A 27,443-nucleotide genomic window follows, 5' to 3' on the forward strand; every position below is an offset into this window, starting at 1 on the left:
ATCATACACGACATCATGCTTTAACCATTATGCTTAATACTGCAATGATTTTACAATGATAAATGACGTCACATAATTATTAGATGCTTCGAAGCGAAATTTGGCTCAAACAGTATGAACAAAGCTCTAAGAAGCGTTGGGCACTCGTTTGGATGAGCTAAAAGGCCCTTGACTTTATGTCGTACACGACATAGCGCCCTACCCCTAAGAATAAACAATGATCGAAGAAGCTTTGGGCACTGGTTGGGACGAGAAAAAAGACCCTCTACATTATATCATGTACGACTTCATGCTCTAGCCATTAAGCTCAATATTGCCATTATGTCACAATAATAAGTAATGTCACGCAATGCCTGGAATCAAAATGTGACTACTACAGTATAACCAACGATCTAATAATCGGTCGCCACTGGTTGGAACAACAAGAAAACAACAACTTCTTATCTAACACGACATTGCGCCCCACCCTCTAAAGTGAACATTGCCTTTATGGTAAAATGACAATGACGTCACATGATTGTTACACGCTTTCGCTTCCATAGCATAAAGAATGATCTAAGAATCGTTAGGCACTCGTTGGGACATGAGTGAATACATGTTTAACGACACCCCCAGCACAAAAAATAACGTTAGGACAAGAAAAATCAAAAAAAAAAAACATTTATATTATATCATACACGACATCATATTCTAAGCATTATGCTAAATATTGCCATTATTTTAGAATGATAAATGGCGTCACACGATTCTTAGACTCTTGGACGCGAAGTTGTACTCCCAGAGGCATAAACAAAAATCTAAGACTCGTCGGGCATTGGTTGGGACGAGAAAAAAATACCCTTGACTTTATGTCCTATGCGTCATAGCGCCCTACCCCATAAGCTGAATATTGCCATTATGATCCAATGACAAATGACGTCGCAAAATAGACGGTTAAAGCGACGTTTGAAAGCGAAGTTTGGTTCCAACAGCATAACAAAAGGTCTAAGAAGCGTTGGGGACTGGTTGGGGCGAGAAAAAAGTCACTTGACTTTATGTCCTACATGATATAGAGCCCTACCCCCTAAGCTGAATATTGTCATTATGTTACAATGACAAATGACGTCACACAGTTTTTAGACACTAAGAAGCGATGTTTGTCATCCACAACATAAACAAAGATATAAGACTCGTTGTGAATGGCGTTTATTATCGCATGAACGTCAGAAATATAACGTTCAATTCTTAATTTAATTAAAATGTTATTTTAGAAGTGTTATAGGATAAACAGAATTCGCTACTCGTGTTTTTGTTTTAAATAGGGCTATGTAAACTATCAACTTCGTCTAGTTAATCGGTATTTGTCTCGGCAGAGCCTCGACAAATACCGATTAACATAGACTAGGTTGATATTTTCCATATTAAAAAATACTCGTAACGAATTCTCTATAAGGGCCTGTATTATGTGCTCATGGGCCACTAGGCCTAATGCGAATAAAGTGAAAAATGAATCATCAGTAAAGAACATCACATGTTTTCAATGTCTTGTGCTGCATACGTTTTCCGCGACTCAACTTAAAAAAAGTGGGTCTTTAAATACAAACAAACATACGCAATATAAAATACGAACAAACGTATATAATATACAAAATACGAACAAACGTACTCAATATAAAATACGATCAAACACATACAATATATAAAATTTATTTGAAAACTCACCAGCATCAAAACTTAACTAGAACAATAATTACACACGTTAAAGATGACTTTAGCTGTTTTAGATAATACCCCCTGCCCCCCCCCCCCCCAAAAAAAAAAGAAGAAAAAAAAAGATAACCCCCCCCCCAAAAAAAAAAAAAAACAAAAAAACAAACCCCAAACAACACAAAACAATGGGTCCGTCGAGGTTCGATCGTACGATCCAAACACCTCTGGCGAGCGCTCTACCTACTGAGCTAAATCCCGCCAAAATATATTGATGTCAAGTGTGATTGATGAATGTCAACGGTGATTGATGTCAAATGTGATTATATGGAAAATTTTGTCTGTTATTGCTTTTAATATGTAAACTTTTGTGCTCTAGTGTTGTCGTTAAATAAAACAAACTTTAGCTTTTTTTTACTTATGTTTAACTGTATCTCGTATTCCACGTTCAAGCGATTCAATATAGTTTATTTCTAACAAGTACCTTACGTCCCAAAACAATATCAACAAACCATCCAAAATTACAAAACATAAAAAGGAAAATTAAATTTAAAAAAATGTCATACGTGTTCACTAAATGTTTGACAGCAATGAAAACCACTCCTATAGATAGTAGCACATGTTTCACAGAACAGACCAATTGTGTTTGACAGCAATGAAAACCACTCCTATAGATAGTAGCACATGTTTTAGAGAACAGACCAATTGTGTTTGACAGCAATGAAAACCACTCCTATAGATAGTAGCACATGTTTTAGAGAACAGACCAATTGTGTTTGACAGCAATGAAAACCACTCCTATAGATAGTAGGACATGTTTTTAGAGAACAGACCAATTGTGTTTGACAGCAATGAAAACCACTCCTATAGATAGTAGCACATGTTTTTAGAGAACAGACCAATTGTGTTTGACAGCAATGAAAACCACTCCTATAGATAGTAGCACATGTTTCACAGAACAGACCAATTGTGCAGCACCAGCGATTATTTCCGTAGTTTTTGGATCGACTACAATTATTCCACCTGGAAAAAAGAAGTAATAAAAAGTTAATGTAAACGTCCAGTACATACAACCTGTACAAGGATTTGAAAGCCAAAGTATGTGACTTGTTTTCAAATGACCATGGAAATATTTATAGAAACTTAAAAATCTAATAAATGAATAATTAAAAAATATATATATTATAAATACAATGAGGTTTACAGAAAAATAACAATGTTCTTAAATTAAAAAAAAAAAATCATAAAAACATGTTCTGAAATGATGCTGATTAACCAAATAAGACAAAGAACATTAACACTGAACAGTAACAATTTATTTAGTTTAACGTGAAACTTCTCGATAATTTTTACGAGCCATGCGGGCTCGTATGCTACCTAATCTAGATACTCCTATATGATTTTTGCGAGCCTCGGGCTCCCGAACTCTACTCATACTGAGTGGTGTGAAATATCTGTCTGAACTCATCTTGCCCTCCCCGCCCCATTCAAGGTACGTACACAGTGTGAAATATCTGTCTGGACTCATCTTGCCCTCCCCGCCCCTTCAAGGTACATACACAGTGTGAAATATCTGTCTGGACTCATCTTGCCCTCCCCGCCCCTTCAAGGTACATACACAGTGTGAAATATCTGTCTGGACTCTTCCAGCCCTCCCCGCCCCTTCAAGGTACATACACAGTGTGAAATATCTGTCTGGACTCTTCCAGCCCTCCCCGCCCCTTCAAGGTACATACACAGTGTGAAATATCTGTCTGGACTCTTCCAGCCCTCCCCGCCCCTTCAAGGTACATACACAGTGTGAAATATCTGTCTGGACTCATCTTGCCCTCCCCGCCCCTTCAAGGTACATACACAGTGTGAAATATCTGTCTGGACTCTTCCAGCCCTCCCCGCCCCTTCAAGGTACATACACAGTGTGAAATATCTGTCTGGACTCTTCCAGCCCTCCCCGCCCCTTCCCTTCAAGGTACATACACAGTGTGAAATATCTGTCTGGACTCATCTTGCCCTCCCCGCCCCTTCAAGGTACATACACAGTGTGAAATATCTGTCTGGACTCTTCCAGCCCTCCCCGCCCCTTCAAGGTACATACACAGTGTGAAATATCTGTCTGGACTCTTCCAGCCCTCCCCGCCCCTTCAAGGTACATACACAGTGTGAAATATCTGTCTGGACTCTTCCAGCCCTCCCCGCCCCTTCAAGGTACATACCGAGTGTGAAATATCTGTTTGGACTCATCTTGCCCTCCCCGCCCCGACTGTAGCCGAACACTCGCAATTTGTACACAGTGTTGTTGGTGACGCCTCGCACCACCGCCCACGACGTCTTCGTCACCACGGTGTCGTAAGCCGTGCGGATGTCTTCAGTCGAGTGCCAGTACCGCACCTACCAAACAGTGTATAGATTTACAATGTACAGGGTCCATCTGGTATATATACTCAACAACGAAAGTTTAGCTAATATTAAAAGAAATGGCATAACATTTATAAATTAACCTATTTTTATTAATTAGTATTCACATCTGAAATGTTTACCATTTACAAACAACATAAACTCATCACAACTCATTAACACAACAAGAGGACCTGGTTTTCTTTCAAGTTTATTCAACCATGGCAAATTTAGACGTCATAAAAGATATTTGCTAAACTTTTGTTGTTGAGTATATTAGAGCTGTAAAGATTCGGGAGGTTGCGATACGATACGTATCCAGATACTTGCGTCGCGATACGATACGTGTCCAGATACTTGCGTCGCGATATGGTACATATCCCGGTACTTGGGTCGTGATACGATACGTATCCCGATACTTGGGTCGCGATGCGATACGTATATCCCGATACTTGGGTCGCAATACGATACGTATCCTGATACTAGGGTCACGATACGTTAACGTATCCCGATACTTGGGTCGCGATACGATACGTATCCCGATACTTGGGTCGCGATACGATACGTATATCCCGATACTTGGGTCACGATACGATACGTATCCCGATACTTGGGTCGCGATACGATACGTATCCCAATACTTGGGTCGCAATATGATACGTATCCCGATACCTGGGTCGCGATATGATACGTATCCCGATACATGGGTCGTGATACGATACGTACCCCAATATTGGGTCGCGATACTATACGTATCCCGATACTTAGGTCGCGATACGATACGTATATACCGATACATTGGTCGCGATACGATACGTATCCCGATACCTGGGTCGCGATACGATATGTATCCCGACACCTGGGTCGCGATACGATACGTATCCCAATACTTGGGTCGAGATACTATACGTATCCCGATACGTAGATCGCGATACGATACGTATATCCCGATACATGGGTCGCGATACGATACGTATCCCAATACATGGGTCGCGATACGATACGAATCCCAATACTTGGGTCGCGATACGATACGTATCCCAATACTTGGGTTGCGATACTATACATATCCCGATACTTAGATCGCGATACGATACGTATATCCCGATACATGGGTCGCGATACGTTACGTATCCCGATACATGGGTCGCGATACGATACGAATCCCAATACTTGGTTCGCGATACGATACGTATCCCGATACTTGGGTCGCGATACGATACGTATCCCGATACTTGGGTCGCAATACGATACGTATAGCGATACTTAACTTTTTATATCAATCATGGATAATTAAAATGTTTAGTCCAAATTTATGAAACATGATAACCTTAATACAAATTTAAGACATAGTATAAGCTGTATTACAGGATAGTTATATTGTTACCTGACAATAAAATTAAATTAAAGTGTTTCGAAATACAAATGGACGTAACATGCTTGTTCAGTGCGGTTCAATGGAATTTCAGGTGTTTCTTGAGAAAAATCAACTTGTTCACATGTTTAGGTTTCAGTGGAGACCGCTGGGCAATTACGACACCCCCTGCTGTACTGAAAACCCTTTCATATGGTACGAACGTGGAGGGAACACACACTGTCACAGAGATGTGTGGGTAACTGTAGCAAGCATAGGAAAGTACACTGAAATTGTCTTCCACCACAGTAAAGGACAGCTTAGTAAATTTCGTTAACACAAAAATAAACCTATGGTGTACGTGACGACATCAACGTTGAGGACTATTAATAGACACCTCAAATGCTGGGGGATCCAGCAACTGAACGTCGAAATTACGTTTTCATTGCTCTATTGTACATGTTCGTAAGTTCGTAAATTTCTACCAAAAATTATTAAAACATGAATGTATGGTATTGTATACACCTGTCCAGAATCGATGTATCGTGTCGTAGCCCTCTGTTGCGATACGATACTGTATTGCCGCATCGTTACAGCTCTAGTAGATATATATATATATATATATATATATATATATATATATATATATATATATATATATATATATATATTAAATTACTTATTACTTAAATTATATATATATATTATATATATATATATATATATATATATATATATATATATATATATATATATATATATAATTGCACAGCGCACTCGACAACGTCTTGTTGGATAGGCTGCATAACTGGAATGTTCAGATAGCTGACACTGGTGAATAGATTGCAGGGTTTTTATGTACTGCGGTTGCGTGGTTTAAGCTTGCTGGCGTGACGGCATTTTGAGATGAGCTCAGTCCTTTTGTTGAGATTATTTTTGTCTTTTGTTTGTAGGATGGCGAGCTTTTCCTCAATGCACAGATTGCATTGGCCGGAGTTTCGTTTGTCTGAGTAATAGCGTAGGACCAAAGTGCAATATATATATTTATTACATGCTCTACTCTCTTTTAAAGTATTGAGCACCTTTCAAGCCTTTAACGATAACCACCAGTATTCTAGTATATTATACATATGAGCGTGAGTGCTATACGAAATTTATGAAACAAGTTTGGGAATTATTTTATTCCCCGAGCAATAGCGAGTGGTATAAAACCATTCCCAAACGAGTTTCGTAAATTTCGTATAGCACGCCTGCGAATGCCATAATTCATTTATTATCCACAAACTATCATTTCGAACAAACGTTAAATAATAATAATATGATTGTAATAGCTTCACACTTGATGTTCAACGATGTCAATTTCAGTGACGCGGAATGATGTCAATGTCATAGCCGCGACCGTCTCAAGCTTGCAGCTGCAATAGCTATAGTTACGTCAGCCACAAGTTGAGCCACCAAACGTTTTTCTAACGTTCGCGAACTATTTGATTGGTTCTAAAAGTGGTAATTTGGTATGTAGTGTGTGTATTAGTGAGTAATATGTGGATTTTTTTTTAAATCAAAGAACTCGAAAATGATTGATGTAAAGGTATTTGACGTCAAACATAGGATTGTTGTGATATTAGAGGGAGAATCTTTGACTACCGTTTGGTGGGCAGCGATTGCGAAAAGCTTAAAGGGCCATTCCTGAGTTTGTAATTACATATCAAATATATTTTTCTGCATAAAATATTAGTGGCTGTGCATTAAACGTGTTTCTGATCGTTCTAATATTTGTACTAGGTTAAATTTAATTTTATTTCCTAAAATATAGTTTTTTTCGTACGTACGAAATGTTTCGAAGACAAAATCCAGTTTGGGCTTCTTACAAATATTAAGACGACCAGAAACACGTTATAATACAGACACTGGTATTCTAAACCAGAAAATATATTTAATATGTAAATTAATCGTAGAAATATTTGATTAGTCGGAAACATCTTACAATGCAGCAAACTCAGGAATGTCCCTTTAATAGTATGGTCTCAGACTGTAATGAGAGCGTCACAACCGTCCAAATGTTCGTCTAGCTCTCTCACATTCAAAGTACTCGGGCTAAACTGCATGATACTTCCATATCCTACCGTACTGTTTTTTTTTTCTTCTATAATATGATTTCAAGCCTTGTAAAGTTTCTTGTGGACATTAATATATTTTTACCCCCCCCCCCCCCCCCCCCAATTTCATTTCAATTTATTTTTGTGCTTATATCCAATTAAGATTCAAGCACGATTTCCTGGGCACAGGCCTCAGCTAACTGGGCCGTCTGTCCAGGACAGTGGGTTAGTTGTTAGTGGTTAGTGAGAGAGAAGAGGGCGTAGTGGTCTTATATCTACCCATTGAGTCGTTAAAACTCGCTCTGGGTGGGAGCCGGTACCGGGCTGCGAACTCAGTACCTACCAGCCTTATGTCCGATGGCTTAACCACGACACCACTGAGGCCGGTTTTCCTTCCCCTGACTATTGAGCTTGAGACAAAACACTTACGACGTATCCAATGAGCGGTTCTTCCTTTACGGTGGTGCTGATTCCTCGCCACGTGACCCTAACACTGTCGGAACCATGTGACCAGATGTGCACCTCTGTCGGGTAGGAGAGTGGAGCTGCGGAAAGGGGAGACAACAGCTTATTAAAGTTAACGTTTGTTTTATTTAACGACACCACTAGAACACATTGATTTAATAATCATCGGCTATTGGATGTCAAACATTTAGTACTCGTTAACCCCCAAAAACCCAAACAAAACAAATTGTATGTATGCATGCATGTATGCATGTATGTATGTATGCATGCATGTATACATGGATGTGTGTGTGTGTGTGTGTGTGTGTGTGTGTGTGATATTTTTTCTTCAAATATTTGACCTATGATTCATTTTTATGCTATGAAAGCTAATAAATGATTTCATATATAAAGATGGAATCATGTTGAAAAACAAAGGAACAAAAAACGCCCCCTCCCTCTCCAATACCCCCCAAAACAACAAGAAACAAACAAAAAGCAAAAAAGAACACAAAACACAACACTCCAAAAAACGAAACAACTCTTTCCGCCCCCCCCCCCCCCCTCCCCAAACAAAACAGAAACAACAACCAAAAATCACATACCATTGCCATAGACCTCCTGTCTGTATCTCTCGCTCCTTGGCCCCAGGCCGGCGGAGTTATACACCTGCACGTCGAACTCGTACCAGTCAAACGCCTCTAGACCTATCACCGTGCCGTTGTTACGCTGACCCAGGTACCGGATGAACTGCTGAGTTCGGTTGACGTCCTTTAAATTCCAGTAGTTTATCTGAAGTAACACATTGAAAACAACATCCGAAAAGTTAAAAACCGTTAAAGTTTGTTTTGTTTAACGACACCACTAGAGCACATTGATTAATGAATCATCGGCTATTGGATGCCAAACGTTTGGTAATTCTGACACGTAATCATCAGAGGAAACCACAACATTTTTCCTAATGCAGCAAGGGATCGTTTATATACATTTTCCCACAGACAAGAAAGTACATACCATTGCCTTTGACCAGTTGTAGTGCACTGGTTGGAACGAAAAAAAAAACCCCAAATGGGACGGGAAATGCATTTAAGTCACTTTTGAGGGGCGGGACGTAACTCAGTGATATGGCGCTCACCTGATGTGTGGTCGGTTTGGGATCGATCCCCGTCGGTAGGCCCATTGACCTATTTCTCGTTCCAGCCAGTGCACGACTGTTATATCAAAGACCGTGATATGTGCTATCCTGTCTGTGGGATGGTGCATATAAAAGATCCCTTGCTACTAATGGAAACACGTTGCGGGTTTCCTCTCTAACACTATATATTAAAATTACCAAATGTTTGACATCCAATAGCAGATGATTATTAAATCAATGTGCTCTAGTGGTGTCGTTAATCAAAACAAAGCTTCATTGACGTCTAAATTAAATGTGTTATACATTCCTTTTCAAAATGTTAATGAAAGGCAGTTGCAGTTTTAATAACTCTTTTGCTAATTCTTCGCTCGCTTAATTTTTTGCATTTACCAGTTTGACACCCTATAGCTGATTTATTTTTTGTGCTGGAAAAAAACGTAACATGTCAAGGTCAAAATGTACTACCCCCACCGTGAATAGTTTCGGGTGATGACATTGTATTAAAACAATGCATAGAAACCTTATGCAGCTTATCTTGTCTGGTGTATCTCAAAAATGGGTTTTGGAGCTTGGACTTTGGGTGTCATTAAACATTCATTCACTATTCTTCGCTCAGTGCACTAGCTTAGCCATGTCCCCCAAATACATCTCTTTCCCCACCGTATATGTCTGCCCAAACCATGACCCCTAGACAGTTGTGGTTACTCCTCAATATGAAATACTGGCCAGGTTCAGAGGCTTAGTATATAACGCCATTCCAATGGGCGGATCCAGGAAATATTTTTAGGGGGGGACCAAAAAAGAAGGGCACATTGACTCGTCAAAAGGGCACCTTACTACAAGTTTTGATATTTACAATTAATATGAATTCCTACAGTTCTACGTCATAATATACTAGCAATAATGAAGTAAATTGGCGTCACTCGCGTTAGAACCTCAATGGGGCCCCATTGAGACTCAATAACACAGACACATATCTGCAAGCTTGCGCATGTACACGAAAATCTTGATTTCATTTATCTACAATATAATTATTGTTTACTTAAAAAAAAAAAAATTCTACAAACAAAAAGGGCACTTGGACATTTTGAGGGCACTTGAACAATTTTTTGGGGGGGGGACGCGTCCCCCTGGTCCCCCCCCCCCCTTGGATCCGCCCATGATTCCAATATAACGATCTCCGTCTTGAAATCATAATAATATATTTCCATATTTTGTTACGTCACTGTGTATGTTTCAGCACTAAACCTATCATTATTGACGTCATGCCACTGTCGTTCTGCTAGTTAACCGAGTCTACCGCTGCCAAATATAGTGACATTCAACCCACATTACTGACATTGTTTACGACTGTTGCAAATGAAAAGAATGATAAATGGATAATAAAAAGAATATCCACCCTCGTGTCTTGTGATATAATTTATCAGCACTCGTTGATAAAAGAAAGAAAGAAAGAAATGTTTTATTTAACGACGCACTCAACACATTTTATTTACGGTTATATGGCGTCAGACATATGGTTAAGGACCACACAGATTTTGAGATGAAACCCGCTGTCGCCACTACATGGGCTACTCTTTCCGATTAGCAGCATGGGATCTTTTATTTGCGCTTACCACAGGCAGGATAGCACAAACCATGGCCTTTGTTGAACCAGTTATGGATCACTGGTCGGTGCAAGTGGTTTACACCTACCCATTGAGCATTGCGGAACACTCACTCAGGGTTTGGAGTCGGTATCTGGATTAAAAATCCCATGCCTCGACTGGGATCCGAACCCAGTACCTACCAGCCTGTTGACCGATGGCCTAACCACGACGCCACCGAGGCCGGTCACAAAGTATTAAGAAAACGACATTATCATGTTTAAGTTCGTAGATCTGTTCAAATAACATCTTGACAAACTTTAAAAGACGCCCATAAGCCATTGTACCTGTCACTTTCGCTTAAAGCAAGATGTTGATTACAACTGTATATACAATAAATACGTCAGGATGTTTAGAGGGACAATCCTGAGTTTGTAAAATATTTCCGACCAATAGAGCCTTTTTGATGACGTAACATACAAATTAATACATTTTCTTGTTTAAAAATATCAGTGTCTGTATTTACAAGGCGTTTTTTGTCCTAATGCTTATATAGTAGCATTGACTTGATTTTACCTCACAATAATTTCGTACCTACAAATATATATATATATATATATATATATATATATATATATATATATATATATATATATATATATATATATATATATATATATATATATACATATATATATATATATATATATATCACGAATTAAAGTAAAAATTGAGTGCTATAAACATTAGTATACGACCGCAAACGCATTCGATATACAGACACTGGTATTCTAAACAAGAAAAAGTATTTAGTATGAAATAGTAGTCGCCAACAAGGCTCTGTTAGTGTTATCGCAAGAATCTTACAATGGCTGCAAACTCAGGACAGTTCCTTTAAGGTTAAACTGATACGCCTCCTGTTTTCCCCCCAACATCTTTTATATATAATATGTGTCTTGCAACCCACAGCACGACAGTATGGATGTCTCCTCCCAATGTGAGCCCCCCCCCCTCCCCCTCCGCCCCATATAAAGTCATAGGCCCTGTTATACGAAGCGATCTTAGGGACATTCCTCTGTTTGCTGCAATTTTTAAGATGTTATCGACTAACAGAGACTTTTTAACGATTGTAATTACATATCAAATATATTTTTCGGCATTATATATTAGTGGCTGTATATTAAATGTGTTTCTGATCGTTATAATATTTGTACTAGGTTAAATTTCATTTTATTTCCTAAAATATATGTTTTCGTACGTACGGAATTATTACAAAATCCAGTTTGGGCTTTTTACAAATATTAAAATGACCAGAAACACATTGAATATACACACACTGATATTCTAAATAAGAAAATATATTTAATATGTAAGTTTAATCGTAGAAATACTTTATTAGCCGGAAACATCTCACAATGCAGCAAACTCAGGAATGTCCCTTTAAGTATCTTAATATAAACGGACTGAATCTGACTGATTAATCCGAAACAGGAGGCCCATGGACCAAACGGTCACCCGAGACTGTGCCCCATCCATTAGCCCAATAGCCGATGTATTTTTCATACTAGGATGTCGTTAAACATTCCATCCACTAGAGATTACGCCCCTCACTAAGAGCTACTCTAGGTATCATTCTCACGGGCCTGTAGAAGAAAAAACGCTCTAAGGGCGACGACTCACCTGATAGCCAACAATTTTCCCCTTCATTACCTCCCTTGTGTCCGGCACTGCCTCCCAGCTGACATTGTTGGCGGTGGCGTTAAATGGGAACGCGTACACTTTGGCTGGTGTCCCTGAAGGCACTGGAGTATAAGATAAACGTTTTATATCGAAACGTCTACACAAAATAATAAATTTTCTTACATACAAAAAGTTTTGTTTAAGTTTAACGACATCACAAGAGCGATTGATGTATTAAAGGCATATTGTCACAGACCACTGACCTGTTACATGGCCTAACAAAGTATTACTTAAAAATATATATATTTGATTTGTTCCTAAATGTACTTTATTCAACCATCTACGTAACCACCATACTCCACTTATTAATGATATTTTGTAAAAATAATTGAATTATGGCAATGGTCCATAATTCAAAAACTAAAATTGCCGAGTGTGATGACATGGATTTCAGTCCATCATGGTTCAGTTAAGATGATGCGATAGCTAGATTTGGTTTCCAACAATTAATGTGATTTCTATTTATTATCCATTTTTAGAAAAATAAGGTCCTCAAATCCGTGACAGTATGCCTTTAATCATCGGCAATTTAATGTCAAACATTTGAGACTTTTGACATATATTCTAAGAGAGGAAACCCGCTGCATGTTTCCATTAGTAGGACGGGATCTTTCATATGCACCATCCCACAGATGGGATAAACATACCACGGCATTTGAAATATCAGTCATGGTGCCAAATGGGCCAAATGGGCCTACCGATGGGGATCGATCGCAGACACCGCGCAGCAAGCGAGAGATTTACCACTGGGCTACATCCCGCCCCTCTCTTGCATACAAGTTCATATGTGGTTGTTAAGAAAACGATCAAAGATAAAATGAGCAAAAAACCCCAAACAGCTTCTTATTGGTCTGTTGAGGGATCTCTCTCTCTCTCTCTCTCTCTCTCTCTCTCTCTCTCTCTCTCTCTCTCTCTCTCTCTCTCTCTCTCTCTCCTATCTCCTCCTCCCCTACCCTCCCTCTTGGATGCCCTACTCCCTCTGCGTCTCTCTCTCTCTCTCTCTCTCCTTCCCTCCCCCTATCTCTCTCTACTCTCACTTCCCTTCCCTCCCTCCCTCCTCTCTCCTCCCCTCTCCAATACCTGGTTCCCTCCCTCCCTCCGGTGTTTTTATTTCCATCCATTCCGTTTTACCTTCCCTCCCTCTATCTCTCTCCTCTCTTCTTTCTTCCTCCCCTCCTTCCCTACCCCTCCCTCTCTCCCCCGGTCTCTCTCTCTCCCCTCCCACCCCCTTCCCTCCCCCCCTCTCTCTCTCTCTCTCTCTCTCTCCCTCCCTCCCCCTCCTTCCCTCCCCCCTCTCTCTCTCTCTCTCCTCTCCTTCCCTCCCCCTCTCTCTCTCTCTCCCCTCCGTTTCCTTCCTTCCCTCCCTCCCTCCCCTCTCTCCCCCTCCCCTCCTTCCCTCCCCCTCCTCTCTCTCTCTTCTCTCTCCTCTCCCTCCTTCCCTCCCTCCCTCTCTCTGTCTCTCTCTCTCTCCCATCCCCCCTCCTCCTCCTCCTCTCTCTCTCTCTCTCCCTCTCCTCTCTCTCTCTCTCTCTCTCTCTCTCTCTCTCTCTCTCTCTCTCTCTCTCTCTCTCTCTCTCTCTCTCTGACTTTTTTCTTTAAAATTAAAAAAAAAAAAAATCGCGATTCGGTTATATATTAATTTTACAATTTTATAAAATACATCTCGGAGGTCTTAATTTCCCATACACAGTCCCAAACACTCCCCTAACATTGTGTTGTCTTATTTCCATCAGGCCATGTTTTATTGTTAGCAGGCTATATTTCGTTTGACCTATTTAAAACAATAATAACAGCAGGCCATATTTTATTTCCTATTTCGAGCCCCGAGTACCTACAGGCCTTAAGTCTGATCGCTTGACCATTGCATCACTGAGACACGTTCTGGATCCACCATTGATGATGTATTACGTTTAGTTAGGGCCGGGTCCAAGATCGTAAAAGGTCTCAAAGTGGGGGTGGGGTGGGTGACTGGTGGTGAGAGGAAGCCTGTACCTTGATGCGAACACGGTACGTACCAGCCTTACGTCCGATTGCTTATCCATTACACCACACAGACAAGGTTCTAGATCCACCAATGATAATATCAGTACTTACAGTCCTCAGCCGAATACACTACAACCACGGATGAGTTAGGGCCGGGTCCAAGATTGTTAAAGGCCTCGACGATGACGTCATGCTGCAGGTAGTAAGAGTCTTGACCCAATGTGAGGACTAGCTTTCCTTTGTTCCCATACACTCTTTCCTGTGTGAGAGGAAGCAAACGTATATCGATATTAATTTGTGCAATTTTCCAAATGCAGTAAATGATTAAAAACGAATGAAAATTAAAGAATATCATTTTCAAAAATTAATATTTGAAGAAAAGCTACATGATACAAACACGACCACCTCTGTCGCTCTGGCTCTCCCTATAACTCTCCCTCTTTCTGCCTGTCTCTCTCCATCTAACTGTCTCATCCTGTTTCTTTCTGTCTGTCTGTCTCACTCTCACCCTCTTTCTGTCTCTCTCGCTCTCCTTCTGTCTGTCTCTCTCATTCCCCCTCTCTTTCTGTCTATCTCGTTCTCCCTCTCTTTCTGTCTGTCTGTCTCTCTCTGTCTCTGTCTCTCTCTCTGTCTCTCTCTCTGTCTCTCTGTGTCTCTCTCTCTCTCTGTGTGTGTGTGTGTGTGTCTCGTTCTCCCTCTCTTTCTGCCTCTCTCTTCCTCTCTTTCTGTCTCTCTCGCTCTCCCTCTCTTTCTGTCTGTCTCTCCCGCTCTCTCTTTCTGCCTGTCTGTCTCCTGTTCTTCCTCTGTTTCATTCTCCCTCTTTTTGTCTGTCTGTCTCTTTCTTTCTCCCTCTCAATATTTATCCCTGTTTCTCGATACCTGTCTTGCCCTCTCTACATCTGTCTTTCCTCTGTCTCCCTCTCTTGCTCTCTCCAATCGTAAATAGTATAGTGCCAAAGTTCCAAGTAATATAGTATCAATAGTTTTTTTTTTTATAATGTTGATTATCAAAGCCTTTTCTTACGTAAATTATCAATCAGTCTGACATTTTTTTTCACTCGCCGTCGGACATACCATTTACTAGCCCGACAGTGAAAAACACTAACCACTGGCGTCGAGCTATCATATTCTTGGAGGTACGAACCAAATATAGAAAACGTTACTATTTAATTATCTAAGGTGAACATATATTTTGTAGTACTTAATGACAAACACCTTTTTGAAAAGTGAATCCAGCTGGCTAGGATTATGAAGTCTCCAGTACACGTGGTATCCTATTCCTGGTCCGCCATGGTCAGATTGGTTGAGCGGCTAAAATACAGGTGTATCAATACATCTCATTAATATTCATGACTTTTTGTATCGAGTGCCTAAAATACAGTAAATCTCATTAATATTCACGAGACTGTTTGTAATGAGTGGCTAAAACACAGGTGTATCAATAAATCTCATTAATATTCATGAGACTATTTGTATTGAGTGCTAAAATACAGGTGTATCAATATATCTCATTAGTATTCATGAGATTATTTGTATTGAGTGGCTAAAATACAAGTGTGCTAATAAACCTCATTAATATTCATGAGACTATTTGTAAACAGTGGCTGAAATACAGGTGTATCAATAGATCTTATTAATATTCATGAGACTTTTTGTATTGAGTTGCTAAACTACAGGTGTATCAATACACTTCATTAATATTCATGAGACTATTTGTACTGAGTGGCTAAAATATGAAAATTTGAAGTTACGCACAATGTTAGTACCTCATACAGTAACGTAAAAAATTATGCCATCTGTTTATAACGTTGTTAAAACCTGTACATTGTATATGAAACTATTCACTTTAATTTGTCAATAAACACAACTTCAATTGTAATGTATGTTTTATGTATTATAAATACAAGAATAATTATTCTCCATTTATTACAAAAACATTTATGCATTGCAAATACTTGTCTTAGCGAGCAACGTGACAGATATCAACACACTGTAATATACCTTGGTGTTCATCTTCGCTTAAGGAAAACTGGCGATTTTCACATTTGATGTTGCTGCAAATGTACACGACAGACTTTACGTGAAACAATTAGCTGTTTTCCACGTATTACTTTATATTTTAAGTCTCCCACCTTTGCAAAATACAGTCCCTTCAGCACCACACTCCCGGCTCTATATGTAGCATTCCACGCGTCCGTTTCAGTGCGTACTTAAGGTGTTTTAGCGCTACATTTTAACATGTTGTATTCTTCTGGTTCAGTTCCAGATAAAACAGTGATTATTGATCCACGCTTGATACGATCTGTTTCAATGTTAATTCCCTGTCTTCAGTACAATCATGCATCTTGTTGTGAGCTTCCACTGTTTTTACTGTGCCAGTCATCTTCTGGTTTTCATATTTGTCACATCTTGGTTTTTGGTGAGTTTTGTGTGTGTGTGTGCGTGTGTGTGCGCGCGTGAGCGTGCGTGCGTGCGTGCGTGCGTCGGTGTGTGTGTGTGTGTGTGTGTGGCAGTGTGAGTGTGTGTGTGTGTGTATATATATATATATATATATATATATATATATATATATATATATATATAGTCAAACCTGTCCTAGCGGCCACCTGTAATAACCAGTCACCTGCCTTAAGCGGCCACGTTTTCCCCCTCACAATCGCTTATAATGTAAGTGCACCTGTAATAAGCGGTCACCAGAGGCCATCTAAATCGGATCCCAAATAGCTAAGATACCTGTATTAAGCGGCCACAGTAAATGTTTACTGTTTTATAAGCGGCCACTTTTATCTCAACGTGATTTTGGCGTTATATCGAGTTGGCGTTAAAGTGAGGGTGCCAAGGATGCGCCACCAAACATATTTTTCATTGTCATGTACTAAATGTCATACAGTTTGTTTAAAACAACAATAAAACAAACACCAAAAACAACCAAAGTAACAAGTTAAACATTAATTTGAATTTGTCAATCGTCACTGAACATTGGAAATATAAAAACGTGTGTGTATGTATGTGTGTTTGTTAGTTTTTTGTTTTTGTTTTTGTTTCGTTTTTGTTTTTTTGTTTTTTGTTTTTAATTTTGTGGGTTTTTTCCCCCCACAAAGACGCACCTTATCGCATGCCTTCGCAAAAACCCACTGGCATATGCAATAAGTATCTTCAATTAAAATAACTCGTGCATACAAATTTCGCGAATTGAGGTTGTCCGCGAACGACGCAGAGTTGACAGCTTTGTGATGGTAATGCTTTACAATACTCACCGTCCACGTGATAGAAAAATCTCCAACACTGCCGCCACCGCCCCCGACATTCTCAGGTGCCAGAAAGGGCGGTGCTGGTGGGGTTTGGTAAACCTCTAAAAACGGAAAGATGTATTACACAATAATGAGTTAACGTGACACGATGAAATAATTAACGAAAATAGATTAGGAAAGAATACAAAATTCAAATAAGGCAAAGATAAACTATATTTGTGTACATATAATAAAGCCAGGACAGGCGTGTTTGAACGACATTCTAAAACCCCAAACAAACAAACCCAAAAACCCCATATATTGTATCTAAAACAACATCAACAACACAAGATTCAAAACATTTTTAAAAGCATAATTCTGACAAAGGCTGAACTAATTTATTTGAAAAAAAACCCAACCCTACATAATCGAACCCAGTTTCTTGGGTCCCCCCTCTAAATCCGCGCCTGGCCCCAACTAGTTACAGTCCTTGACACTAGACTCAGCAGTCCAACGTTGGGTCCAAACTAAATCCAAGCCTTGCGACTCGGCAGTCTTACGTTGAGTCCCCACTTAAATATGCGCATTGCCTCGACTAGATACATTACTTCATGCTAGACTCAGCAGTCCTAGGTTGTGTCCCCACTAAATCCAAGCCTTGCGACTCGGCAGTCTTACGTTGAGTCCCCACTTAAATATGCGCATTGCCTCGACTAGATACATTACTTCATGCTAGACTCAGCAGTCCTAGGTTGTGTCCCCACTAAAGCCAAGCCTTGCGCCGACTAGATACTTTGCTAGACTCGACAGTCCTACGCCTGGCCCTGACTTGGCACATTACTTGATGCTAGACTCGACAGTCCTACGTCTGGCCCCGACTAGGTACTTTGCTAGACTAGACAGTCCCCCGCCTGGCCCTGACTTGGCACATTACTTGATGCTAGACTCGACAGTCCTACGCCTGGCCCCGACTAGATACATTACTTGATGCTAGACTCGACAGTCCCGCGCCTGGCCCCGACTAGGTATATTACTTGATGCTAGGCTCGACAGTCCTACACCTGGCCCCGACTATGTATATTACTTGATGCTAGACTCGACAGTCCCACGCCTGGCCCCGACTAGATACATTACTTGATGCTAGACTCGACAGTCCCACGCCTGGCTCCGACTAGGTACATTACTTGATGCTAGACTTGACAGTCCTACGCTTGGCCCTTGCTAGGAACATTACTTGATCCTTGACTGGACAGTCCTACGCCTGGCCCTGACTAGGTACATTACTTGATGCTAGACTCGACAGTCTTACGCTTGGCCCCTACTAGGTACATTACTTGATCCTTGACTCGACAGTCCTACGCCTGGCCCTGACTAGGTACATTACTTGATGCTAGACTCGACAGTCCTACGCCTGGCCCCGACTAGGTACATTACTTGATGCTACACTCGGCAGTCCTACGCCTTGCCCGGACAGGTACATTACTTGATGCTACACTCGGCAGTCCTACGCCTGGCCCCGACAAGGTACATTACTTGATGCTACACTCGGCAGTCCTACGCCTGGCCCGGACAGGTACATTACTTGATGCTACACTCGGCAGTCCTACGCCTTGCCCGGACAGGTACATTACTTGATGCTACACTCGGCAGTCCTACGCCTTGCCCGGACAGGTACATTACTTGATGCTACACTCGGCAGTCCTACGCCTTGCCCGGACAGGTACATTACTTGATGCTACACTCGGCAGTCCTACGCCTTGCCCGGACAGGTACATTACTTGATGCTACACTCGGCAGTCCTACGCCTTGCCCGGACAGGTACATTACTTGATGCTACACTCGGCAGTCCTACGCCTTGCCCGGACAGGTACATTACTTGATGCTACACTCGGCAGTCCTACGCCTTGCCCGGACAGGTACGTTACTTGATGCTACACTCGACAGTCCTACGCCTTGCCCGGACAGGTACATTACTTGATGCTACACTCGGCAGTCCTACGCCTGGCCCCGACTAGGTACATTACTTGATGCTACACTCGGCAGTCCTACGCCTGGCCCCGACTAGGTACATTACTTGATGCTACACTCGACAGTCCTACGCCTGGCCCCGACTAGGTACATTACTTGATGCTACACTCGGCAGTCCTACGCCTTGCCCGGACAGGTACATTACTTGATGCTACACTCGGCAGTCCTACGCCTGGCCCCGACTAGGTACATTACTTGATGCTACACTCGGCAGTCCTACGCCTGGCCCTGACTAGGTACATTACTTGATGCTACACTCGGCAGTCCTACGCCTTGCCCGGACAGGTACATTACTTGATGCTAGACTCGGCAGTTCTACGCCTGGCCCCGACTAGGTACATTACTTGATGCTAGACTCGACAGTCCTACGCCTGGCCACGACTAGGTACATTACTTGATGCTAGGCTCAACAGTCCTACGCCTGGCCCCGACTATGTATATTACTTGATGCTAGACTTGACAGTCCTACGCTTGTCCCCGACTAGGTACATTACTTGATGCTAGACTCGACAGTCCCACACCTGGCCCCGACTAGGTATATTACTTGATGCTAGACTCGACAGTCCCACACCTGGCCCCGGCTAGGTACATTACTTGATGCTAGACTCGACAGTCCAATGCTTGTCCCCAACTAGATACAATACTTGATGTTGGACTCGACAGTCCGACACCTGGGCCCGACTAGGTACATTACTTGATGCTAGACTCGACAGTCCAATGCTTGTCCCCAACTAGATACAATACTTGATGTTGGACTCGACAGTCCCACACCTGGGCCCGACTAGGTACATTACTTGATGCTAGACTCGACAGTCCTACGCCTGGCCCCTACTAGGTACATTACTTGATCCTTGACTCGACAGTCCTACGCCTGGCCCTGACTAGGTACATTACTTGATACTAGACTCGACAGTCGTACGCCTGGCCCCGACTAGGTACATTACTTGATGCTAGACTCGACAGTCCCACGCCTGGCCCCGACTAGGTATATTACTTGATGCTAGGCTCAACAGTCCTACGCCTGGCCCCGACTATGTATATTACTTGATGCTAGACTCGACAGTCCTACGCTTGTCCCCGACTAGGTACATTACTCGATGCTAGACTCCACAGTCCCACGCCTGGCCCTGACTAGGTACATTACTTGATGCTAGACTCGACAGTCCTACGCCTGGCCCCTACTAGGTACATTACTTGATGCTAGACTCGACAGTCCCACGCCTGGCCCCGACTAGGTACATTACTTGATGATAGACTCGACAGTCCCACGCCTGGCCCCGACTAGGTACATTACTTGATCCTAGACTCGACAGTCCTACGCATGACCCCGACTAGGTACATTACTTGATGCTAGACTCGGCAGTCCTACGCCTGGCCCCGACTAGGTACATTACTTGATGCTAGACTCAACAGTCCTACGCCTGGCCCCGACTAGGTACATTACTTGATGCTAGACTCGACAGTCTCACGCCTGGCCCTAACTAGGTACATTACTTGATGCTAGACTCAACAGTCGTACGCTTGGCTCTTGCTAGGAACATTACTTGATGCTAGACGCGACAGTCCTACGCCTGGCCCTGACTAGGTACATTTCTTGATGCTAGACTCGACAGTCCCACGCCTGGCCCTGACTAGGTACATTACTTGATGCTAGACTCCACAGTCCTACGCTTGTCCCCGACTAGGTACATTACTCGATGCTAGACTCAACAGTCCTACGCCTGGCCCCTACTAGGTACATTACTTGATCCTTGACTCGACAGTCCTACGCCTGGTCCTGACTAGGTACATTACTCGATGCTAGACTCCACAGTCCCACGCCTGGCCCCGACTAGGTATATTACTTGATGCTAGACTCGACAGTCCCACGCCTGGCCCCGACTAGGTATATTACTTGATGCTAGGCTCGACAGTCCTACGCCTGGCCCCGACTATGTATATTACTTGATGCTAGACTCGACAGTCCTACGCTTGTCCCCGACTAGGTACATTACTCGATGCTAGACTCAACAGTCCTACGCCTGGCCCCTACTAGGTACATTACTTGATCCTTGACTCGACAGTCCTACGCCTGGTCCTGACTAGGTACATTACTCGATGCTAGACTCCACAGTCCCACGCCTGGCCCCGACTAGGTATATTACTTGATGCTAGACTCGACAGTCCCACGCCTGGCCCCGACTAGGTACATTACTTGATCCTAGACTCGACAGTCCTACGCATGACCCCGACTAGGTACATTACTTGATGCTAGACTCGGCAGTCCTACGCCTGGCCCCGACTAGGTACATTACTTGATGCTAGACTCAACAGTCCTACGCCTGGCCCCGACTAGGTACATTACTTGATGCTAGACTCGACAGTCTCACGCCTGGCCCTAACTAGGTACATTACTTGATGCTAGACTCGACAGTCCCACGCCTGGCCCCGACTAGGTACATTACTTGATGTTAGACTCGACAGTTCCACACCTGGCCCAGACTAGGTACATTACTTGATGTTAGACTCGACAGTCCTACGCCTGGCCCCGACTAGGTACATTACTTGATGCTAGACTCGACAGTCTCACGCCTGGCCCCGACTAGGTACATTACTTGATGATAGACTCAACAGTCCCACGCCTGGCTCCGACTAGGTACATTACTTCATGTTAGACTCGACTGTCCCACACCTGACCCAGACTAGGTACATTACTTGATGTTAGACTCGACAGTTCCACACCTGGCCCCGACTAGGTACATTACTTGATGTTAGACTCGACAGTTCCACACCTGGCCCCGACTAGGTACATTACTTGATGTTAGACTCGACAGTCCTACGCCTGGCCCCGACTAGGTACATTACTTGATGCTATACTCGACAGTCCCACGCCTGGCCCCGACTAGGTACATTACTTGATGATAGACTCGACAGTCCCACGCCTGGCTCCGACTAGGTACATTACTTCATGTCCACACCTGACCCCGACTAGGTACATTACTTGATGTTAGACTCGACAGTTCCACACCTGGCCCCGACTAGGTACATTACTTGATGTTAGACTCAACTGTCCCACACCTGGCCCCGACTAGGTACATTACTCGATGCTAGACTCCACAGTCCCACGCCTGGCCCCGACTAGGTATATTACTTGATGCTAGACTCGACAGTCCCACGCCTGGCCCCGACTAGGTATATTACTTGATGCTAGGCTCGACAGTCCTACGCCTGGCCCCGACTATGTATATTACTTGATGCTAGACTCGACAGTCCTACGCTTGTCCCCGACTAGGTACATTACTCGATGCTAGACTCGACAGTCCCACACCTGGCCCGACTAGGTATATTACATGGTGCTAGATTCGACAGTCCTACGCCTGGCCCTATGTACATTACTTGATGCTAGACTCGACAGTCCCACGCCTGGCCCCGACTAGGTACATTACTTGATGATAGACTCGACAGTCCTACGCATGACCCCGACTAGGTACATTACTTGATGCTAGACTCGGCAGTCCTACGCCTGGCCCCGACTAGGTACATTACTTGATGCTAGACTCAACAGTCCTACGCCTGGCCCCGACTAGGTACATTACTTGATGCTAGACTCGACAGTCTCACGCCTGGCCCTAACTAGGTACATTACTTGATGCTAGACTCGACAGTCCCACGCCTGGCCCCGACTAGGTACATTACTTGATGTTAGACTCGACAGTTCCACACCTGGCCCAGACTAGGTACATTACTTGATGTTAGACTCGACAGTCCTACGCCTGGCCCCGACTAGGTACATTACTTGATGCTAGACTCGACAGTCTCACGCCTGGCCCCGACTAGGTACATTACTTGATGATAGACTCAACAGTCCCACGCCTGGCTCCGACTAGGTACATTACTTCATGTTAGACTCGACTGTCCCACACCTGACCCAGACTAGGTACATTACTTGATGTTAGACTCGACAGTTCCACACCTGGCCCCGACTAGGTACATTACTTGATGTTAGACTCGACAGTTCCACACCTGGCCCCGACTAGGTACATTACTTGATGTTAGACTCGACAGTCCTACGCCTGGCCCCGACTAGGTACATTACTTGATGCTAGACTCGACAGTCCCACGCCTGGCCCCGACTAGGTACATTACTTGATGATAGACTCGACAGTCCCACGCCTGGCTCCGACTAGGTACATTACTTCATGTTAGACTCGACTGTCCCACACCTGACCCCGACTAGGTACATTACTTGATGTTAGACTCGACAGTTCCACACCTGGCCCCGACTAGGTACATTACTTGATGTTAGACTCAACTGTCCCACACCTGGCCCCGACTAGGTACATTACTTGATGTTAGACTCGACAGTTCCACACCTGGCCCCGACTAGGTAGATTACTTGATGCTAGACTCGGTAGTCCTACGCCTGGCCCCGACTAGGTACATTACTTCATGCTAGACTCGGCAGTCCTACGCCTGGCCCTGACTAGGTATATTACTTGATGCTAGACTCGGCAGTCCTACGCCGTGGAAGTTGGTGGCTCTCATTCTGAACTGGTAGGCTGTTCCGGCTTTTAGTCTTGTCACCACGTACATCCTGAACCGTCGACCATCGACTAGCGTGTCTCTGTCAGGGATGTCTGAAAAAATTCAATATCCTGTGCAAGGGCGGATCCAACAATCTGAAGACAATTTTCATTAAAAATGTTGGTCAGTGTGCCCTTTGGTCTTGGTCCCCTCCTTTATATTTCCTGGATCCGCCTTTGCTATGTACACTACCAGTCTTTTGGGCGAAGTCAGAGGTTGTTCTAACGACAGGTGGAAACATGACACAAATTAAACACACCCATACTCAGTCAACATGCTGGTGGGGTCGTAGTTTAGCCATTGGACTCAAGGTGAGCATTAATGGCTCACTGGGTAGGTGTAAACATTACACCCACTTCGCTCTAACTACTAACTACTAACTACTAACTACTAACCATCAACCACTGTCCTGGACATACATCCACAGACAACTGAGATGTGGACCCAAGACAGCGTACTTGTAACCTTAATTGAAAATAAGTTACAAAAATGAAATCACATGAAAGTCATCATAAGCGTCGGAAGATGCCATCCACTGAATGGGTTAGAAATGTATTAATTCGCCTTCCATCAAGCAAAGGGGGCAATGCAATGAATTATTTTCAGATGGGGGGGGGGGGGGGGGGGGGAGATCGAAATTGCCCTCCGGTGCCTGTAGTCAAATATACAAAGCTAAAAGTGTGTATGGTACTTCTGGTAAAATTTAGGGTTCCTTGCTTCCATTACCGTACATCCGGTGTATGGTAATTCTGAGGAAACGTAGTGTTCCTTGCTTCCCAATCTATATGAATGTTGAGGAACTTTAATTTCACGGCCTTACGATGAAGCTATATAAGCTATATACATATATGTAATAATTGATATATCACTATTTTACACAGACATAAAGTACTTTAATATATAAGTATGTATTGTTTCTGTCTGATTTGCGGATTGGCAAAGAAAGTCAAACTGGATGTCTTTTTGTAACACACCATTTAGAAATATATCCCACAGTTTGTTCGGTACGTATGACAGTTCATAACATTAACTGATTAGGAACATAAACCTTTACTCGCTCTCCATACCACTGGAATTTATATGTATACTTAGGACAAATTTCCTGGTGATGAGTCACTCGGAAATACATTTAGAATGAACAGTCAATCAAATTAGGATGGCAAAATAATTAACGCATACAGGATTGCATCTCTGCACAAGACAGAATTCAAACGAGATAGTAACAAGGTTGTGGTGACAGGATGTCATAAACTACTTCCGTGTGCTTCGTCTACAAGACAGCTATTCCTTTTCATTTTGTCTGTATAAAGACGTCCCCTTCCAAAACATGTTCTGAAAATGTTTAACCTACACAAGATATAACTCAGTGGATAGTTTGACTTCTGTGATAATCTGCACTCATAAATAGCTTTCAAAAGAGTGACGATAATATATGTTCTCTGAAGCAAAGCAATTACTGTATGCATACATGAATTCAACAAAAAAAAAAAAAGAAAAAAAAAAGCCCACTACCACACCTCCCCCATCCCCCTCTCCCAACCCCCAACCCCAACAACACCCCCTCAAAAAAAGAAGAAGATAATAATAATAATAAAACAAAAATAATAATAAAAAAGGGGAAAATATATTAAAACAAATCATTTGCTTCAGCAGGGTGGGGTTCCGACCCCCAAAATCATCTTCCTACATAAACAAACACAAAAGAAAAGACCCCCCCCCCCAAATGTTTTTTTATTTTTTTTATTTTTTTTAAATCTACACCCACAAAAACCGCCACAAACCCACAACAACAACAATAACAACACCAATCAAGCACTTAATAAAGCTGGCGCGTTTCCAAAAACGATTAAAAACCAATCAGCTGTTTGGATGTATTACGCTTCAGTGGAGAAGAGCCTATCAAATCCATGGATATATACTTACTGGCAGCGACAGTTCGCCAATCAGGTTGGAAGTTCGTGGACGCCTCCACCCGGTACAACGTCACAGCATTGCCGTAATCCTGGCCGGGCGTCCACCACAGCTGCATGGAGTGAGTTGTCGTTACTGCTGGGTTCACGAACACGCCAGAGGGCTCGCCAGGCGGACCTACATGAAGGCATTTACAAGTATTGTCATTTTATTTTTCATTTCTATTTATTTTTATACTTATATCCAATTAAGGTTCAAGCACGCTGTCATGTGCACACACTTCAGCTATTTGGCCTGTCTGTCCAGGACCGTGGCTTAGTTGTGAAATGGCTGTTGCCCATATCAACCATTGATAAAAAATTATATTTTTAATGAACTAACTGAATAATTAGCTTCTTTTTATGTTCCTTATATCAGAACTATCATAAAGGTCATACATTACTATGTAGTGGCTGTGTGTATGATGGCCATCTTCTGAGTGGATGACCAAGGAGTAACAATGTGATATGACGTTGTTTTTTTAATGGTACGGTGCATCTATCTTTTGATGTATTGTTTAGAGTTCATAAGTTACACTGGTCTAGTATGACTTTTCATAGTGTAAATGACCCAAACTATCAAACAGACTTCAATTAAAGTTTGACAAAATCTGTTAATAGACTTTAAGGTCTCACTACACAGTTCACTTCCGGGTGAGAGTTCGTTCATCACGGTCCACTACAGTTCCTAATATGAACATATGTTGTGGTTATCATATTCACTTCTAGGAAATGGTGAAGAATTAAAATGATATGTGTGACTAATGGTAAGCCTTCCGGCTGTATTTTGCCTATGCCGTTTTGTAATATTGTGCATTTACCTTTTTGGGACATGGGTGTATCGGTTAATGAACCACTTGTTCGGAAATGTTCTCAATTTTGGAGTGAAAAATATATATTTTTTGATAATATATGTTAGCAATGGTGTATGTTGTTAGTGCCAACGAGAACCCGTTCTATTGGAAATCTTCATTTGAAGTTGGACAATATAACAAGGATTTCAATGGCAGATGGCATCTGTGTAGTGAGACTTGTTTCAGTTTTGGTCCGAGACATATTGTTAAACAGACAATAACCTTAGAAACGTGTTTTGATAGTTTTAAGACCTTTCTACCTTTAAGCAGAATTCTTATGGAAACTACTGTTTATGCCACGCGACAGAACAAGGAAATGTTTTAATTAACGACGCACTCAACACATTTTATTTACAGTTATATGGCGTCAGCGTGACAGAACAATGCAATTTTATTAGTTA

At 42.3% G+C, this 27,443-nt stretch overlaps 1 protein-coding gene across 1 annotated transcript in view; it reads right to left on the reverse strand.

The window, feature by feature from the left end:
* Positions 1 to 1,865: 1,865 nt before the first annotated feature.
* The window catches only part of LOC121385112 (contactin-like), a 49,649-nt gene continuing 24,071 nt past the window's right edge, over positions 1,866 to 27,443 (reverse strand). Inside the window, exons 16-25 of the mRNA XM_041515649.1 lie at positions 26,163 to 26,327; positions 24,152 to 24,292; positions 17,676 to 17,770; positions 15,634 to 15,729; positions 14,530 to 14,677; positions 12,376 to 12,497; positions 8,580 to 8,766; positions 7,960 to 8,075; positions 3,900 to 4,074; positions 1,866 to 2,709 (exon numbers count right to left, since the gene is read on the reverse strand). Coding sequence (XP_041371583.1) covers positions 2,573 to 2,709; positions 3,900 to 4,074; positions 7,960 to 8,075; positions 8,580 to 8,766; positions 12,376 to 12,497; positions 14,530 to 14,677; positions 15,634 to 15,729; positions 17,676 to 17,770; positions 24,152 to 24,292; positions 26,163 to 26,327 — 1,382 coding nt within the window. The 3' untranslated portion in view covers positions 1,866 to 2,572. The remainder of the gene's footprint in view (positions 2,710 to 3,899; positions 4,075 to 7,959; positions 8,076 to 8,579; positions 8,767 to 12,375; positions 12,498 to 14,529; positions 14,678 to 15,633; positions 15,730 to 17,675; positions 17,771 to 24,151; positions 24,293 to 26,162; positions 26,328 to 27,443) is intronic.

Source organism: Gigantopelta aegis, chromosome 11 (assembly GCF_016097555.1).
Source record: "Gigantopelta aegis isolate Gae_Host chromosome 11, Gae_host_genome, whole genome shotgun sequence".
Lineage (NCBI taxonomy): Eukaryota > Metazoa > Mollusca > Gastropoda > Neomphalida > Peltospiridae > Gigantopelta > Gigantopelta aegis.